The sequence below is a fragment of the Daphnia magna genome, linkage group LG6 (genome assembly GCF_020631705.1).
Source record: "Daphnia magna isolate NIES linkage group LG6, ASM2063170v1.1, whole genome shotgun sequence".
Classification (NCBI taxonomy): domain Eukaryota; kingdom Metazoa; phylum Arthropoda; class Branchiopoda; order Diplostraca; family Daphniidae; genus Daphnia; species Daphnia magna.
The window spans coordinates 9654915-9673158 of NC_059187.1; the positions used below are offsets into that span (position 1 = coordinate 9654915).

The 18244-nt window shown below is 44.1% G+C and overlaps 1 protein-coding gene and 1 long non-coding RNA gene across 2 annotated transcripts; one reads left to right on the plus strand and one right to left on the minus strand.

Moving 5' to 3' along the window:
• Nucleotides 1-580: 580 nt before the first annotated feature.
• Nucleotides 581-15541, minus strand: LOC116924354. The gene is made up of 10 exons (XM_032930893.2): nucleotides 14604-15541; nucleotides 12495-12738; nucleotides 11505-11588; nucleotides 11225-11374; nucleotides 10692-10907; nucleotides 4414-4614; nucleotides 3955-4129; nucleotides 2145-2314; nucleotides 1868-2054; nucleotides 581-1793 (listed from the first exon to the last, which is right to left on the minus strand). Exons 1-10 carry the CDS (start codon nucleotides 15524-15526, stop codon nucleotides 1636-1638), a joined length of 2508 nt encoding a protein of 835 aa, XP_032786784.2. The 5' UTR covers nucleotides 15527-15541; the 3' UTR covers nucleotides 581-1635.
• Nucleotides 15542-15665: 124 nt separating this feature from the next.
• LOC116924380 lies at nucleotides 15666-16891 on the plus strand. Its single transcript, XR_004394957.2, has 2 exons — nucleotides 15666-15841; nucleotides 15905-16891. It is a non-coding gene; the product is annotated as an uncharacterized LOC116924380 (long non-coding RNA).
• The last annotated feature ends 1353 nt before the right edge of the window (nucleotides 16892-18244 follow it).

An 18244-nucleotide genomic window follows, 5' to 3' on the forward strand; every position in this document is an offset into this window, starting at 1 on the left:
TGTTCTTTAACCATTATATGTTTTTTTTTTATCAGTATTTTTTTTCTTTCTGAAATTTCTAATGCAATAAACAGCACTGTACACTGGTAAACACGAAAGGTATGACACTAGAGCAGGACAAAGAAGGTTACCTAAAAGTCCGCTACGAACGCCACGAGTAATGTGGCCCATATCTGCACTTTACTTTGTTTTTCTGTTTTTCACATTTATATAAAAAACTATGGTCCCAATGCAAAAATAAACTTGATTTTCATAATTTCCATTAAATTTTGAATCAAAATCATACATTTTTTTAATAGTTTTAAAATTTTGTCAAAAATGAAAAAGTGTCCTCACTTTTGTCAAAACTTAAGTCATCAAAATCCGCAAAAACATCTCTTTGAATGCAATGAAAATTACACACTGTACTCAAAATTTGACTCTGATTTCGAAAATGTCAATAGTTTTCTCGTACGACTAGCAATTTTTGAAATAATTGGAACAACAAAGTTGTTAGCGCATCAACTTTGTTCTTAAAACTTGCACAAACTGAAACAAGCATATTACTATACCAGAGCAGTGATTGATTGCCCAACCCAAATAATTTGCTTATTTTGTATTTGTTAAACATCCTTTTTGCTTTGTTATAATTATTATTTTCATCATCAACACGTTTCTTAGTCTATGTGCAGCAACACTCACAAAGAAGGAAAGGGGAAGGGAGAGGCGATTCGACGGAGGAGCATATCATGTTGGGATAGAATACTTAATCGTAAATAAATGCTGATTATTGTCGTCAGAAATGGCAGAAATAAAAAAAAAAAAAAAGGTGCACGATGGGCCAAACACCTAATGGTGGATTCACGCCAGCGGATTTGTTTCTGATGTCCGGAGTGGGAAAGTTGAAAAAGGCACAAGTCAAAGATAACGATTCAATCACTGCAGAGCAAATAAACTGTTGATTATTTATGGCTGGAAAGAACAAAATAATATTAAACTGGGGAAAAAAATTATAAAAAGCAAAACTCTTCTTGTGTCAAAACAACAGTCGAAGAGAGGGCGGAAAAATAACAACCGAAACGATTAGTAAAAAAAAAAACAGAACCAAAAACGTGTTTGTGTGTGTGTGTTTGATAAAAGCTATCAATCCAAGCCTACATTCTTCTTGGCAAAGAGAAAGACTACCCCGATCTGCAAGAAAGAGTTTAAGAGTATATAAGAATATGTAAAAAAAAAAAAAAAAAAAGAAAACAAATTCTTGGCACATTCCTCGGCAGGGAAGAGAGGGATTACATCATCATCACCAATAGTATTATCGCCAGCTTTTCCACACTGTTTTAAATAACGCATCAATTAACAAAATGGAGAAACCAACCCAAACAAACAAACGTAAACTGTTTCGTGCTCCTGCGGTTCACCAACGCTTTTACAATACGCTCACAAATGTTTCTTTATTATTACGTTAACTTATGTCATTCCTTCTTTCCCTCGCCCTTTTTTTTTTCTCTTTTAGGTCACCGGTCCAATGAAAAACGATTATTAGAGAGTTTCAAATTTTTTTTCTTTTCACCTCCCCACCCTCCAGGAACTACTGCTGCGAAAAATGAAGAAAAAAAAAACAAAAACAAAAAGAAACAAACAACTTTTGTTCATCATTTAAAGAACACGCTGTTTAGCGCATTCGGGACAGAGAATATCGGCGCCATCGGTGATGAATCCTTTTCCGACCAGCGTCACGTTGCAGCTAGCGCATTGGAAGCAATCATTATGCCAATGGCGGTCCTCGAAAGAGATAAATCGTGTGCCGCCAATACCTGGACCGCAAAGAAATTGCATCATCGCTTTGGAAACTATTGCAAACAAAGAAAGTTCAGAATGAAATACTCACCGGTAATGGGCTTGGTGCAAGCAGTGCAACGCTTAGCGAACAGTTCTCCGAAACATTCAGCGCAATAGGGTTTCTCATCCTTGGAAGTGAACCGCTGGCCGGCCAAAGACTTGTCGCAGTGAGTGCACGTAAAGCATTCACGATGCCAGGGATCGTTCTTGTAAGTCACACCGCCAGTCGTGATGATCTTTACATGACAGCAACAAAATATTGAGCATCAAATGACACGGATTTGAAATTGGCGTACACAAAGCCAAGCAAGAAATCAATGGCATACCTTGGTGCATTTGACGCAGCGAGTTGCGAATTTTTCCTCGTAACACCCGGAACAGTAGATATCTTGTTCGCGCGGGATGAACGACTTGGTGCCGATCGGCGTCTTGCACACGAAGCAGCTGAAGCACTTCTCGTGCCACTGTCGACTCTTGTATTCCATTTTTTTGGTTCCTGCGCGCCGGCCATCCCAGAACGAGACATACACGTGAATAAACATGACATTAGCAAACAAAAAATGTGGCTTAATCGCAATACGCACGCAGCGAATCGAGCACTGAATGATAAAAAAATATAAAAATAAAAAAATAAATAAAAAGGCGACATGGGGTGGGAGAATATCAATGGTTGATAACGCAGATGTCGTTTCGTTTTTTCGTCTGTCCAATTTGTACCTTTGGGTCGACTTCTGGCATCTTCGTAAATGCAATTCGACTTTGCCGTGCACAAGAAATCATCGCCGAATTCAGGTGTTAGGATGGCCGTCACCGTATCGGCATCTTCGTCCGACGAAGACGATTTCGATTTGCCATCGGTTTCACTACTTTTTTTAGGCGCTTTTAAATGCAACTTTTTCTGAATGTCCTTCTCCAACTGGCTGATTTCTCGTTCGTAATTTTCGGCCATATTCCTCTGTGCTGGCGGAGTTCGGCTTTGACGACACACGGCACACACAAAAAAAACTCTCAAAAATTCGACTGGTGTCGACCGAGTGACTGGAGCTAGTGACTTTTTGACTGTATATGGACTCGGACTGTGGCTGCAGCAACACAGGCAATGCACACGCAGCGCCGTCACCGACGTTATCGCGGACGGGTCATTATTACACGCTGCCCCACATCCATGGCTTTATCACTTACTCCCCGCCTCCTTTTTTTCTCCTACCCCCTTACGGCAACACTCCGTTCTACTGTTTTCCATTTTCTATTTCGTTTTCTTTTCCTACACTCGACTTCTCCTTTCTATTCATTCCCTTTTTGTGTCTCCTAGTCCAAAAATAATAAAGTTCGAAAATTGAAATACGCCAGTCACACACAGAGAGAGAGAGAGAGAGGAGAGAAAGGGATTAGTCGTGACTAGCGGTGGGCCGGATGCAATCCGTCTCTAAAAAAAAAACGCAACCACCGAAACCCCCCAACCGCCCTGCCTTACCGGTTTCTCTCTGAAATCGTTGATAATTTATTGCCAAGTGGCGCATGTATGGACACATGCAAGGCGCAAGCAGCGCATTCCTCATATGAGCGTGAAACGCTGACGTCATCTTCTCCTCCTTGTTCTCACTGATTTCCCAGCTCGGCAGACGCGCAATCCCCATGCCACAACAATACAGGGCAGTTAGGGCCACCCTTTTGTGGCCAACACAGCGACAACAAAGCGTCGCTTTATGCATGTAATCACGCGACGCGCACAAAAGGAAACACGCATCTCATCCATCTTCGTGAACATCCGACGGATGTTATGTTATCGACGATACCCATAGTCAGATACCAAAGCAGCGCATAAAAAAAATGGAAAAAAAAAAAACTTTAGTCGACAAATGGCGGTCCCAGACTGTTCGTATCTATATGGTACAGGTAAACACGCGAGACCTTGCGGCGCTCGAGCGATTGATAAAAAAAAAATGCTATTGAAGAGGCGTCGAGATTGCCTACGCTTTCTAGTCGTCCGCACAGCTAAGAATCTAATTGGTGGATGATAAGAGACGAGCTTAAAGTCATTTTGGGAGAGGGGGGTCCCATTTCCTGCGCTCACGGTAATTGGTCAATTTAAAAAGCGATAAACAACAAGAAAAAATTGTGCATTGAGTAAAGTACCGGCGCGGAAGATTTCGCCACATCCGTCGCAGCGAGTGGCGTACATCGAGTCGTAGCACGGGCCGCAAAAGATCTTGTCGGCCTTGGAGCCGAACTGCTTGTCGACCAGCGACAGGCGGCACTTGTTGCACAAGAAGCAGGCTTCGTGCCAATGACGATCCTTGTACGACAAATCCTATTGAATGCAAAGAGCAAGACATCCATCGGATCATGAAAGAAAGAAAGAAAGAAAGAAAAAAAAGGGTCATCATTAGATAAAAGGAGCTAGATAGGGCGTTGAGTCATGCAGCTTTCTCCTTTTCTGCCCAGCAGCAGGCCAGCTGAAAAGTGACTGAATTCAAAGATAAGCTCCGACACACAGCGAGGGAGAGAGAGACGTAGAAGGATTTATGACGTACACGTAAACAAAAAAAAATAAAAGGAACAAACGTCCGTCTACCGAGAAAAAGAACAACTTACCTTCGAATCAATGCCGATGACTCGATTGCAATCGTCACAGTTGTTGGCGAAGACGGTCTCGTAGCACTTGACGCAGTACGGATGTTCGTCGCGCAGAACGTAACGCTGCCCAGTCAGCGACTCGTCGCATTGCCAGCAACTGAAGTGGCCCAAATGCCAATCCTTCGACATGGCTTTCGTGTATTCTCCGCTAAAAATCAACTGTCGTGTTTGCAATAGAAAAAATAAACGAGATGAGTAAAACAAAACAAAAAATCTAGCACACGCATCCAGACGGGTACGGGAATGTGAAACGGTGCTGAAACCGACCCAACGCTTCCAACCAAATAAAAATGTTATACTCATTTTTCACTTGTCAAAAGGCAAAATATAAAAATATAAAAAGGGGGAATTCATGCGTACAAAATCAAGATGGATTGTACAAATGTTAAAAGGACAACAACAGCAAAAAAGATATCGTCGTGTATGGTTGGAGACAACCACACATCACCTGTTTATGAAATGCCATAACATTTTTTTTTTTTTAATCAGGATCTGAATCTTTTCCCCTCCCAACCAACTCCAAAACCTCAACTTTGTTTCGGTCTTCGTTCGACCTAGTTTTCCCGCATCATTTCTTTTTGGTGAACGTCAATGACTTGTTGCGAACTAACATAAAGCCGCGCGCTTTTTTACAACACACACACACACACATACACACGCGCGCACGAACACCAAATTTAGAACTATGCGAGGGCCTCGTCGGTTCGCCAAGCGTTGCTAACTTTAGCGAATTTCGTGACGGCGAAATAAGATACCGCCGAACTCCTACTCGGCCCGTCCTCCTCGAAAGTGAACGAAGTCAGGCATGAAACAGCGTGCCCATTAAGAGCCCAAATCGACTGTCGTTTGTGAAACGTCCAAACAGTTTGCATTTTTTTTTTCTTTTCTCCCAGCTTTTTAGCAATTACTCGATAATTTGTTTTCAAAAACAAAGTGCCGAATCACACACACACACACACACGAAATCAAAGGTGCAAAGGAAAACTAAAGGCAATGGAATTTCAAACTGAAAAGGTTTGGGTTGTGGGGGGAGGGATACGTTAGAAAATGTTGACGGAATTGAGCGTGTTTTGTTTTGATAGGAAACCAGACATAAACAAACAAGAGAGGCCAGCAAAAGAAAGGGCTCAATCATACCACAACATCATCGTCACTTCCGTCTTCTTCAACACCTTCCTCCTCTTCTCCAATGTTTACCTTGATAACAATTAGCCTCAAGAGTACATAAATCTAACGACTAGATGTGCTATATACTCTTGAGGCTCCTGGTTCGTTTCCAGTCCAACGGGTTGGCCGCCACCAACGTCGCTGTTGGAGAACTCGCTCTCCTCCACAGTGGTGGTGGTGCGGGTCGTTCCGTCCGAATTGGTTTGAATCTTCTTCATTGTCACTTTTTTCACCTTCTTGACTTTCTTGTCACCAACGACATTCGTTTCGTAATCGGCCATTTCGAATGGTGCCCTCGCTTTTGCTTCTCTTTCAATTTCAAAATCTAATTGGCAAAGCAAAAGAACCGAAAAACGGAGACAGAGATAGAATGGTGAACAAGAAAATGCCTCAAAACGTTCGGAGAGCGAGAGAGTGAAAAGTGAGCGACCGTGGGCGAGCCAACGTCAACGTCGAGTGACACGGGCTGGTGCTTCAGTCCTGCAGGATTGCTCCTGACCGGGAGCACAAACAAGATCCAGCAACGTCAAGAGGAGCCGTAATGGTCCTCTCCTGGAAGGCCCTTCCTATTTTTTTTTTTACCTCACCCTCCTTCTAAACCTTATTCTGGAACACTTTCAGCTCCTCCCCTTTTATTTTCTTCCTAAGCTCAACACCAGAGTGAGGTATGAAGGAGCTGTGCGGCTCCAGTTGAAACGAGCTGATGATCAACGTTGCCTCATGTTTTCCACTCCTCCCCCCATTTTCTTTGAATTCTTTCCAAAATAATTTTTTTGTTTTTGTTTTTTAAATCTGATTTATTCCTCTTGGCTGCCAGTAAAACTGCCCCATTCTTGATAATAAACATCAGGTCGCTCGTTTCTATTCTGCTCCTTTTTGATCCTCCTGGTATACTACTGGTGGCTTATACTGCACACGATTGATGTACGGCAAAGAGCGGCAGCAATATCTCAATATACTCTCAAGATCAAAGCGGACGAAAAGAGAGGAAGAAATGGGGAAAAATAAAAGAAGATGAGCTATTTCCGGATTCCTGGAACAGAAGCACGATTGGGTGCAAAGAGAGGGACGAGAGGGAAACGGTTGTTGCTTTTCCAAGATACTTTAAAGGGAGAGAACCGTGTGAGAATCGCCTCATCGTCGAAAAAAAAAAATAAAACAGGAGCCGAAAAGGAAAGCAAACCAACACAAATCGACGGGCAGCACAAAACGTTTCCCTTCCACTTTCACGCTCGCAGTATTACAACCCTAAAAATATACGTTCGAGGTTGCTTGCCTCAATCTTCTAGGATCGAGCGATTCATCCGCGAAGGATTGAGTTTCCTTTCAACCGAATCATTAATCCCCTTACTTCGTAACGCGTGATCACGTCTTCATTTGGCAGACCATCCAGCAAACGGGCTAGTTACAGATGACCCTCTAAATGAATACTAATTGATATTTCTTGGCTCTCTTTGAAATGTTCTTGCTCGTATGCATCTGTTGTTGTCGGTACAGACACTCTGTCGTTCGGCAGCGCATCACCCCGTGGCTACTTAAAACGGGCCGTGTGTTCCAGGCGTGGGGCGGAAAAGAGAAGAAGGATACGTTCCATTTTTCGCACTGACGTCTCTCGTGGTTTAAATTTAGACCGGACTGTGGGCGCTCGTTTCTCGTTCATCTATTTTTCGTTTTCCTTGTCTTTTTTCTTCTTTTTCTTTCCAATTCCCTCTTTTGTTTTTCGTTTTCTCTCGATTCGTTTCACATTGTTCGTGTCGACGAAAAAGGACAAAAGAGACGCTGTGACGTCAAATAAAACACGGATCATCAACCCGATTTTTTTTTTTTCGACATGTTTTCAACAACAAAAAAACAAAATTAAAAAATAGAAACGCGGGAGACGAATGAGAGACAGAGGAGAGTCCCGATGGCGTGATGCCACCACATCCTTTTGGACGGTCTAGCCGACATTCTCATGCCACAATTGAACCGAACGATTGACTGAACTGTGCGTAATTCGAAAGGATGTGATGAATGCACGATGAGTTACTAAACGAAGAAAAGAAACAAAAAAGACACCCTAATTTCTCGTGTATGGGTGCCGCTTAATTAACGTCCTGCTCGGAAAACTAGTTGCGAAATGGCTTGTTGCAAAAGGAAAAGAGACGGACGAGCATCGGACGAAGGCAGTAAATCGAGAAAGAATGAGAAACAAAAAAGAAATGACCAAGTGAAAATGAAAATAGTCGCGCGTGATTCCTGAAGGGCGAAAGAGGCACGGTTTACGGGACGGAAGGAGACAGAATGGGACGTGACGTGACACGAGGAACTATTTCGGGAGTAGGCCAACCCAAGTCGGCGGCTGTCGGCGTCTCCGGTAGTGACGGGAGCAAAAACAACAACACGACAACGGCGCGATGAAAAACACAGAAATAACGAAAATGGAAAAAAAAAAAAAAAAAAATCGTGAAAACCCAATGAGGCTGTGGGGGATGGGGGGGATGAAAGTACATATACCCGAAATAATTTTAAAAGAATAAAAATAAATAGTATAAACAAAAACAAATCCTGTACATTAAGGATGAAAGAGGGCGGCAAGATGGATAGGGATCGCTACATGCCACTGTCTAATTTGAACAGAATAAAACATATATTCCATTTGTTTTAGCAACTCAACACGCCATTAGGTGAAATTTCTGAAATAGCCCAGCTGGAACGTGCCGAAACAAGAAAGAAATTCGTATCAAAAGACCCCAAAACAATCAGAAAGATATCCCACCGATTATGATTCAAAAAAATTTCGCCATTCTTTTTGTTTTTAGAAAAATAAAAAATAAAACCTTTAAAAAGATCAAACAAATGGGAATAGAACGAACCTTAAGTATAGGCTTATCTAGATTCTACTTTCAAACGAATGGTGAATAGGTGATCCTACCCCCTAAAGTTCTTCTCCTGCCTGCGATCCTGTTGAGGAGCTGCCGGTCGTGCTGGTTGCGGACTCTTGAATAAAGTTTGACTACTGACTGTAGGTGTTTTCAAGCTGGACAAAAACAAATAAACGAGTCCCTTTTTTTCCTGCTGTACATCTTTGCCCTCCCTCTTTTTTTGACCGCCTTTTACTCCCACACGTCCCTCTTTCTCTCTCTCTCTCTCCCCCTCCGACCCTACACACTCGGTCATGTGCGTTTACGCAGTTCTGGTAGCACCTCGCGTATATTGGTGATGGCATTCGAGAAGGACTTTGAAGAAAGAGAGAGAAAAGCATATTAAGAACAAAAACATAGGACGTTCTCTTCCCGGCAGGCAGGGATCGGCAGGGAGGGTTAGCACAGGAGCTGGCGCAGCAGCTGTAGCACCAACCAATCGCATCACGTGGGTGGTATGGCATCAGAGCCAATAGCCTCATTTTGGCGTTCTTTCTCCTCGCCGTGAAAAATAGGCAATCGAAATGACAAACAAAATTGAAATCGAAAAGGTAAGATAGCGAAACACCGACGGGAGACATTGAAAGGCGGATTGAATAAACAGGACGCGTTCGGCCGTGAAACAAGTCAACGGAAGCGGAACGGAAGTGAAGGAAAAAGAAGAAGCCAACTGGACAACAATCTGAAAAGCATTTAAGGAACGGGCCAGTGTGCGTTATGTGTTTGTTTTTGCATAACAGCTCCCAAGGCGGACGTCCAGGACGTGGAGGAAACAAGATATAACGATCTTAACGATCACAACGGCCGGGCGGTCCATCTTGTCTTGAGCTTATAAATATGCGCAAGTGTGACAGGAAACTAGTGTCGCGCGCGCGCACACAAAAACAAAACAAAAAGGGCCCAAATGAGATGGCAGAATGAGAAGAGAAATAATAAAAAAATAAAAGCGGGGACGGCAACATCATCGGGCCACCCTATGGCCGGTCGGGATATATATGCGGCAGCGTTCCATTTCTATCGCTACTGGCCCCAATTTAGGGCCATTCCTTCGTCGGTAGCTACATCGTCTATGTAGCTCTTAGTCGCCATCGTTCACCAGAAGCCATAAAATTTGGCGCTTACGGGGGCGGACAGGTTCGCAGGAATTTCTGCAGCCGTGACAAACGATAAGAGAGAAAATTGGAAAACCAAAAAAACAAAAAAAAAACGCAAAAAGAGAGTGGGGAAAAAGGTAATGTATAGTGAGTGTATCGCTAGTTCGTTTTTTAGCCGGGCGAAAAGATGCGGCGATAAGACCTCCGGGCCGTTCGCCCTTCACGCCCGCCACCTTTTTTAAAAATAGCGACACACCAGACGAGCTCGCTGGTGTTCTTTTCTCTTTCGCTTTTTTACTTGATCACAGTTCAAAGTTATAAAAGGGCGCTTCATTTTCGAAACTAACCAAATGAAATGGAGCAACAAGACAACATTGGAATCGTTTTGTCTCCGGCCTCTTAACAGTGCCGCATTTCCTCATTTCGTCTGCTGTTTTACAAACGCGACAGATGGAGCAAGGAGAGCACAGTTAATGAAACGGCTGTCTGCTCAGTAAAAATAATAATAAAAAAAAAAAAACAAATAGCCAAAACACGGTTGGAAATTCGACCGTTTAAACATCCTCTTTTTCGTTTCGCTTTTTTTTTTGTTGGCTCCAACGCCCTATGTGTTACTCGTAACTAATAAACAAGGCGGGCGTCGAAAAATAGGACAAAAGGCCCCTGCCGCGTCGACAGAGTTGTTGAAAAGAAAATGTCTTCTTCTCGCCCCCTTCTCTCGTTCTTCTTCAACGTCGACCATCCCGTGCCCAGCGCTGAAAGGTGTGAATTTGTCCCTGATGTGACCCGGTGCAAACCAAACCCTATTCCGACATGTCGGGACGTCTTTCGACACGAGCGTCTATACCGCTTAAGTCAGCCAGTCTGGAAGCGGGGACAGACTCGAGTGATGAAAAACAATGCAAACATGGCATCAAAAATCAAAAGAAAAGCGTGGCCGGTTCACCAACAAGAACGGGGTAGAAAAGTGTGTGCTGGATTCGTGCACAAACGGTCGTGTTGCAAAGAACAGCGGGTTTGGATGTGTACGACATCTAGCGGTGAAAACGAGCAATAAGTGAACGGAACTCACCTCATCGCAGGCGGAACAGCGTGGCTTGAGCTGTTCAGCGTAATGTCGTTCGCAGTAGAGCTGCTCCTCGTGAACGCAGTAGGTCAAGTCAACCAGCAGTTCGGCACATGTGGTACACTGGAAGCAGGCCGGATGCCAGGCCACGTTTTCACCAAACTTAGGGGCCAGTACGCCGAACGAGCCGGCCGGAATGTTGCCGTCACAACCATAACACTTCTAAAAGAAGAAAAACAAGCAAACACAACGTAATAAACAAGCGTTTGAAATGAAATAAATGTCGTCTGCTTTCAAATCAAACGCCATCTACCGACATTATCTAGCAACGCCATCTAGCGATAACCAATTCAACCATTTAGAGCCTCATTCTTTTGGCGCTATAATTTGAACACCTTTTTTTTCTTCTTTACCACTTGACAATAAAATTGATTGATAATCGACAGACCAAACATCCCACGCGGTAACCATTGCAATGGGAATAGAGTAATATGAGAAACGAGCATGAAAAAAAAAATCCAAATAAAAAAGGTACTAACCAGGGCACGTGTGCTGGTCTCTTTAACGTAAGCGATGTCGAGCGCAATGTCGTTGCGGGCAGCCACGAAATCCTGATAAGATGCGTGATTCTGCGGCTCGACGTAACGGCAATAGGCCAATGCCAAATCTTGCCTGGGCAGTTGAAACGCCTGTGTTGAAAGACGATGAAAAAAAGAGAAACGAATTTCAGTTTACAGTTTGATGATGGATGAGGATAGATGAAGTGTCATCTGCGAGGGTCCGTTAGGTTTCAGACTTGATTTTTATTTTTTAACATACCAGCTGGTGCTCACGCCATCGGTCACCCTGTGAGTTTCTCTTGGGCACTTTGTCTTTGGGCCAGCAAGTCATAAAACCGTCGATCTACCAACAAAAAAAAAAAGGAAAAAGGAAATAAGCCAAACAGACACAAATCGTTTACGTGTTTCCCCGTCAATCGAAGTTGTTTATCTCGTCAGTGCTTGTTTAGAATCGGGTTTCCATGTTGACTTTAATTCCCCTTTCCCGTCAGTACGGGCTGTTTAGTGCCGTTACATCATCATACTATACACATCATCGTTTCCATGCATTTTCATTCAGTTTCCGTAACACAGCGCCCATGATTTTGAAAAAAAAAAAAAAATAAAAAATAAAATAAAAGGACTGATCTTTCAGATCGAATTACGTCGGTCAAAGTGATTGAATTTCCAGTGGCTTTCTGGATTAGCCAACAGAAAGGCGAAACGTCTGAATTAAAAGGCAACCGAATAATGGCAAACGCCAGAAACTCATTGGCTATTCATTAGGCAAACGTTCCTAATGTCACCTTCGATCAAGGGGGAAAAGCGCATTCCAAAGAAAAAATAAAAATAAATAAATAAGTTTAAAAAATGTAAAAAAATGGAGGAAATTTCAAGGAAACAACCCGACAGCAAGTTCCCGCATTGTAAAGGATTTCGAAGATGGAACGGATAGAAGAGAGGACTATGAAGCGCCAGCTAATGGGCTGATTGATGGCTGCAATGACGGATTAACGACTAGACGGTTCCTGCAATAGAACGCATACCTTGCAGCATCTCTATCTCAAGTCTCGTTTGCTACTCGCTCCATGAAATATAAAAAGAAAAACTTGCAAGTGTGACACCATCCGTCAATGTAAATATAGAAAAAGGCGACGACGACGTCCAAGGTGTCGGGATTTATAAATCCCGACCGTCCCACTGACTCCCCCCTCCCGCATATGAATATTTTTAAAAATAAAACAAATAATAATTTAAAACATATTTTTACTTGATCAGGACCGAGTCCGGCCGGTATCCATGAATAGACGTCGGACGACGTCGGCCGGGCACCCTTATTCAACGGCATGACCCTGCTGCTGCTGACGGGCAGCTGCGGGTGCTGTTGATGATGGTGCCGATGGTGCTCCTCCTCTCCTTCCTTGTTCAATCCCAACCGATCGTGCACGTTGACCGACTCCTTGTGGGTGACGTCGTGGACATCACGCGGACACTTGCAGATGGCGCAGTGCTTCCTATAAACGAACACGTAAAGAACCAAATTAAATCAGTCTGCATGAATGTTATTGAATGAAGAAACAATAGTAACATGTTCTTTTCTCTTCTGTTTTTTTTTTTAAAGAGAATAATCAATGGCTCTTAGCCTCGAGTGGGACTCAATCAATCGAGACCTGCTGTTAAAGAAACAAGAAGTCGAACAATCAGCGGCGGCCGACGGGAATAGAGCGTGAAAGAGTTTGTCATCCAATCGGATTCGGTAAACGTGAAGGACACTCCGACAGGCGTAGCGCATTGTGGCGAATTATTTGATTTCTATTTGTTCAAACTGTTTTTGGTAGGTTATAATCGAATTAAGGGCATCGTCTAGGGAAGGGTCTACAGCTTTGCCCCAGTCGGCCCGGCCCAGAATCGAGTTGGCTGATGCATGGAAAACGTCAAAGACGGCGACGTGTCTAACTCGTCGACACCTGGGACCGTCTCTAACTCGTCGTGATATCCCAAACACAATAAGCGCCGCCAAAATGAGACGTAAAAATAACAAAGAGAGAGAATAGAAACAAAAAAAAAAGACGGCGACGCCACGGCTTGTCTCTTGCGCGTGTGTGCGCCTGTCTGTTTCCGTGTGTTGCTTTCACACACACACACACACAGAGAGAAAAGAATACAGCTGTGTGTGAGAAGGAGAGCGATATGTGACGATGGAATGACACGAGATGACGATGAGAATTCCAAATGGATTATATCAAACTCTTGTTTTCCCCACTACATCACATCCACACACACACACACGCACACGCACGGACTCTCCCCCTGGATCCAATTATAGATCACAAGCTGCTGGCACTGCCAAACAGATGTTGTCGTTTTCCGAACGACGGAATCAACCAAGGACCGGACGCCCAAAAGATCTATGTGCGAAAAACTCCCCAAATGACAGGCAGCAAGTTACGATCCGTGGGTGGAAACCGACCGGAACTGCGAGAGCAGCGGCAAAGTGTCACCAACTTGTGCCCGTCGCCCCTCAATCTCTTCAGTCACACGCTCTCGCAGTACAAGACAGCGCAGATGTGTGCATCGAATCAATTAAATCAAGTTTGACATTTTTTGGCGGGGAAATTAAAATTTTTAAAATTATTATTTTTTTGGGGGGGGGGGGTTGCAAATTCGACAAGTTGAGAGAAACTGAACATCCAGCAAGTCTCACTGGCAGGCCGGCCGGTGGTAAACTGATCTCTTAATAACTTTGTTTTACAGTGCCACACACGCAACACTATCGCTTGCTTTGCTTCCCGGTACTAACACCACCACTAGCATAGTAGAGGGGGATAGCGGGTGCCGGTGCCGTGAATACACACTTTCAGCTGCGCCGGCCCGTCTCTTTCTTTTTCCTTTTTTTTTCTTTCTTTTTCTTACTCGGGTACTGTCCACTTGGCACGGGAACAAACAGCGCTGTTCCATCATGATCCAGCAGTGTGTTGTTTGTGTTTTGTATACACGCGGGAGAGAGCGGATGAAGGAAAGGGACGTAACGTAATAGTAAACAAGTCAAAGAAACGGATCGCGATGCGCTAGAGACAACAACAAGGAAAAACAAAAAAAAAAAGAAAGTAGGGGGGGGGACCTGCTGTTTTGCTGCGTTCGCCGCTCAATAATCAATGGATGCACGCAAAGTTTGTAAACATCCGATTTTCCCCGTAATTTTTTGTTTTCTTTCTTCGTTGACGAGCAAAAAAAGAAAAAAAAAATCAATTCACTGATTTAACAGCTGGTTCTAAAAACTTATGACTAACAAGACGATATCGACGCAGTCTGAAACATTTCAACGCGGAAAAGAAAAGTCGACATCAAAATAAACATTTGATATTTAGGATATATGTACTGGCTCATGTTCCGGTGGATGGGGCAAGGTGCCGAAATCGCCTTAATCTCGACAATCAACGTCGGTAGTTGGTCTTGGTCTACCACATCCGTCATAGAGCCGTTTGATACGATTGTCGAGCTATCGTCGTCGCAATCGGATGAGGTTTCCGCTCCGGATGACGTAACGGGAGTCGAAAGACCGCGAGCGAACTTGTTTGGCACAGCCATTGGAAATGAGGTGCAATCAGACGACGGGACCTGTCCGGGTTGATTGGATGTGATTCCGGAATGGGTGAACCTGCGCTGTTTGCCCTGCGATCTGCCGGAGCCGGTCTCTTTGCGGCGGATGCACTGACGCCGGATCAGCGAATACTGTCGCGGCGAGAATTCCGGCGAAGACGAATGCGAATCGTCCGTCGCAACGTCGTTCGAGTCGTTGACATCGTTATCGTCGTAATAGGGCGGAGCTTGCTCGTCTTCCATGCCGGCCGTGCCGTGCACTTCTTCGGCCAAAGATAATTCCGTTGCGTAGACAACGTCGGCCGAGGCCACGGGCGAATGAGGCAAGAGCAGGGCGCTGGACGAGACCGACTTGCACCCCAGCGGATGTAGCGGGTAGGGCAACGGAACAGTGGGCGATGCGAGCGATGGATTCGATGACGTGATCGACTGCCTATCGCCGTCCAACGAATCGTCCGAATGGAAAATAGCCGATCGCGTTTTATCGCTCGTTTTGCGATTGAACAAACTGAAAAATCCGAGAGCGCTGTTCCTCTTCTCGTCTTTTTTGGCGAACGTTTTCGATCGGTTGGACACCCTTCTCTTCACCTGCTCCTGGCCTGAAGGGATGCCTATGGGCGGACCCAAAGGACCGCCAGCCATTGTGGCCATACCGCCACCCAAAAGGGTCACAGTGGCCCTCACTTCTTTGTCGTAACTCATCACCAGACACTCAGGAACGCACGAAGTTTCACGATCGATTGTGCGCCCTGTGAGACCCCCCCTTTTTTCTTTGGTGTGTCGGACAATCACAAATTTCACAATCATAAACTACTGATATAATTATCATCGTCCAATGGTCAGTGTCGGCCGAAACAACCAGATGCACTCGACATCTTATCTTTTTTTCGGTCCTATATTTTATCGCGGCCGTACGAGGACAACACATGAAAAAAAAACGAGTCGGGAGCGTGACGAGACTATTTCCCAACAAACGACGAAAGGTTGACATTCAAACAACAATTTGAGGCCGTGCAAGTATTTTGCGGAAATGTTTCATATCGTCTACTTCCTGCTCCCCTTTTTCTTTTCTTTCTCCAGGAAATCTAAAAATATTGGTCGTGTCAATCGCCAAGAAACAAATACGGATCGTGCGTACGCTACTGCAATTACTTCCTGGACGAGACCATCGTGACCCCTGACTCTACTGGACCCGTTCAAAAAAGACACCTGAAACATTTCATTCCAAATATCTTGAAAATCTTATCGGATAGCGACCAGCGTGACTGGCCCTATTATATTCAGATTTTTAATTTTATTTCTACATACGACGAGTGACTCACAAACGTCTTTTTGCGCGCTGTTTGATTGTGGCAACCGGATCGCGAACGCAAAGTTCATTTGCACTGGAGAACAGCGGTGTGTCGAAGGCCGAGTAAAGATCAATATTGACTCTAATGAAAGGACGCGGGAAGCGAAACCCACGAGTAGGAAAACAGCTGTTCTCCCCACTACATTTGGGCTGCGGATATCCGATCACCAGAGAGCGGGTCGCAGTTTCCGGCCGCGCGGAATCGCGTCGGAAATGTGGCAGCGTCGATGATCGGATCTGATGACCCAGAGAACAAACAGAAATTGCGCGGAGCAAACGAGAATCGTTTACTTTCGGCTCTCCTGCTTCTGTCTTTGCCTCCGTCGGAAATCCATTACCGACAGGCCGGACCCATCAACCCCGTCCCGCGCTATAATATAACTCAACGCGATTAAATATGATCTGATCAAGATAGATGAGGTGCAAGACATTTGTCATCTGCCGTATCCATCAACGTGATGCAATCAAAGTCCAATCCTTTCACACTTTCCTTATTATTATGGCCCCATGTGTTTGTTTTTTTTTGTTATTTTGCACGAGAAAAATGTTGTGTAGTTTTGAAATAACAAGTTGGATGGGGCGGACACACAAGGGAATGGAAGTCCCCCCGTATCGTCAAATGTGGAGTTGGAGAAAGACCAGGATTGAAGGTTTCGGGATTACACGAAACGGCATACTGCAACAGCTTTTCGGGCTTGTTGCTGCTGCTGCAACAACATCTGTTGTTTGTTTGTTCTGCGGGCACAGACGCTAGAGAAAACAAGTCATCTCTTGCCGCCATTTTCCCCCTGGCCTTGTTCTCTTTCTTTCGTTTTTTCTCTCTCTTTCAAATGAATACCGTGTAACTTTAGAATCTCCCCCCACCCCCCCGCAACAAGAAATCTTTAATTACAACGATGCACTTTTCAATTAAATGATAAGCCAAAAAAAAAATTAATTATTCTATCCTTGGGTGGTTTGTTTGGACGCATTTTTATTATTTGGGATGCCTGACAGATGACCTGTTTGTCCTCAACACGAAAGTACTCTTTTGTGTCGAGTGGACAGCCGCAAGTTCTTTTCGTAGTCAAAGTCTATTCATTAATCACGATCAAAATAATCGGTAACGGACGGCTGGGGTAGAACAAAACAAAAACCAACACTTTTCGTGATTAACGAAGCCAGAACATTAGGTAAAGGAGCCGCTCTCTAATAGATCCATCTGAGATGGGCGGAGCTTCTTACCTCATCGCAGCCAGTCAACGAGTAAAACGCGAAAAATGATTACACACACACGCGTTTCGAATGTTGCAGTTGCAAAATCAAAACAAAGAAATAATAATAATTAAAAAAAAAAGGCCCAATAAGTTGAGAGTTGATTAGCGCCCCATCTGGCACCGGTGTCTTATTTGTGTGTGTTGCGAATATCAAAATGGCTCCGCCAAAACTCAAATGAATGGGCCCCACTCAACAGAAAATTAAGGGGATCCTCATTATCAACAGCCGAAGAAAAAAAAAACTGCTGGGTGTGACTACAACGTTACGTGGGCGGAAACAAGATGAATAGCAATTTTAAACAAACAAAAAAAACAAAGGCAACCAACAGAATAGCAAAACGAGCATGCAGAAAACGTGCTCTGTCAGCAAGCTAGTCCCCCCCCCCTTTTTTTTTTCTTTTTTGGCATGTGCAGGTAGAAGAGGAAAACTGGTGTTACGTATACGTTTAAAAATAATACTACTTACACACAAACTGTGCTTCCCCCCCTTTTAATTTCCTTTCTCTCGTTTCGTGACTGTTCGAAGACAACCGCAGCCATACAGACAGATCATCCGACAGCTGTGGCAATTGTTCGAACCAAGCGAACTATGCCCCTCGCGTTAATGTCGAGAAACAAAACAGACGCAAACGATACAAAGACTCCCTCTTTTCTTGTCTGAAATGTAGTCAGTTAAACTACTAGTACTGTCTCTCCATTCACTGATTGAAACACAATTGTTTCAGTAAAACAAAAAAACGTTTAAAAATTCGAAAACAAAGTAAATGGCGGTAACATTGTCAGCACGCGAAGAAACAATGGCGATTGCTTACC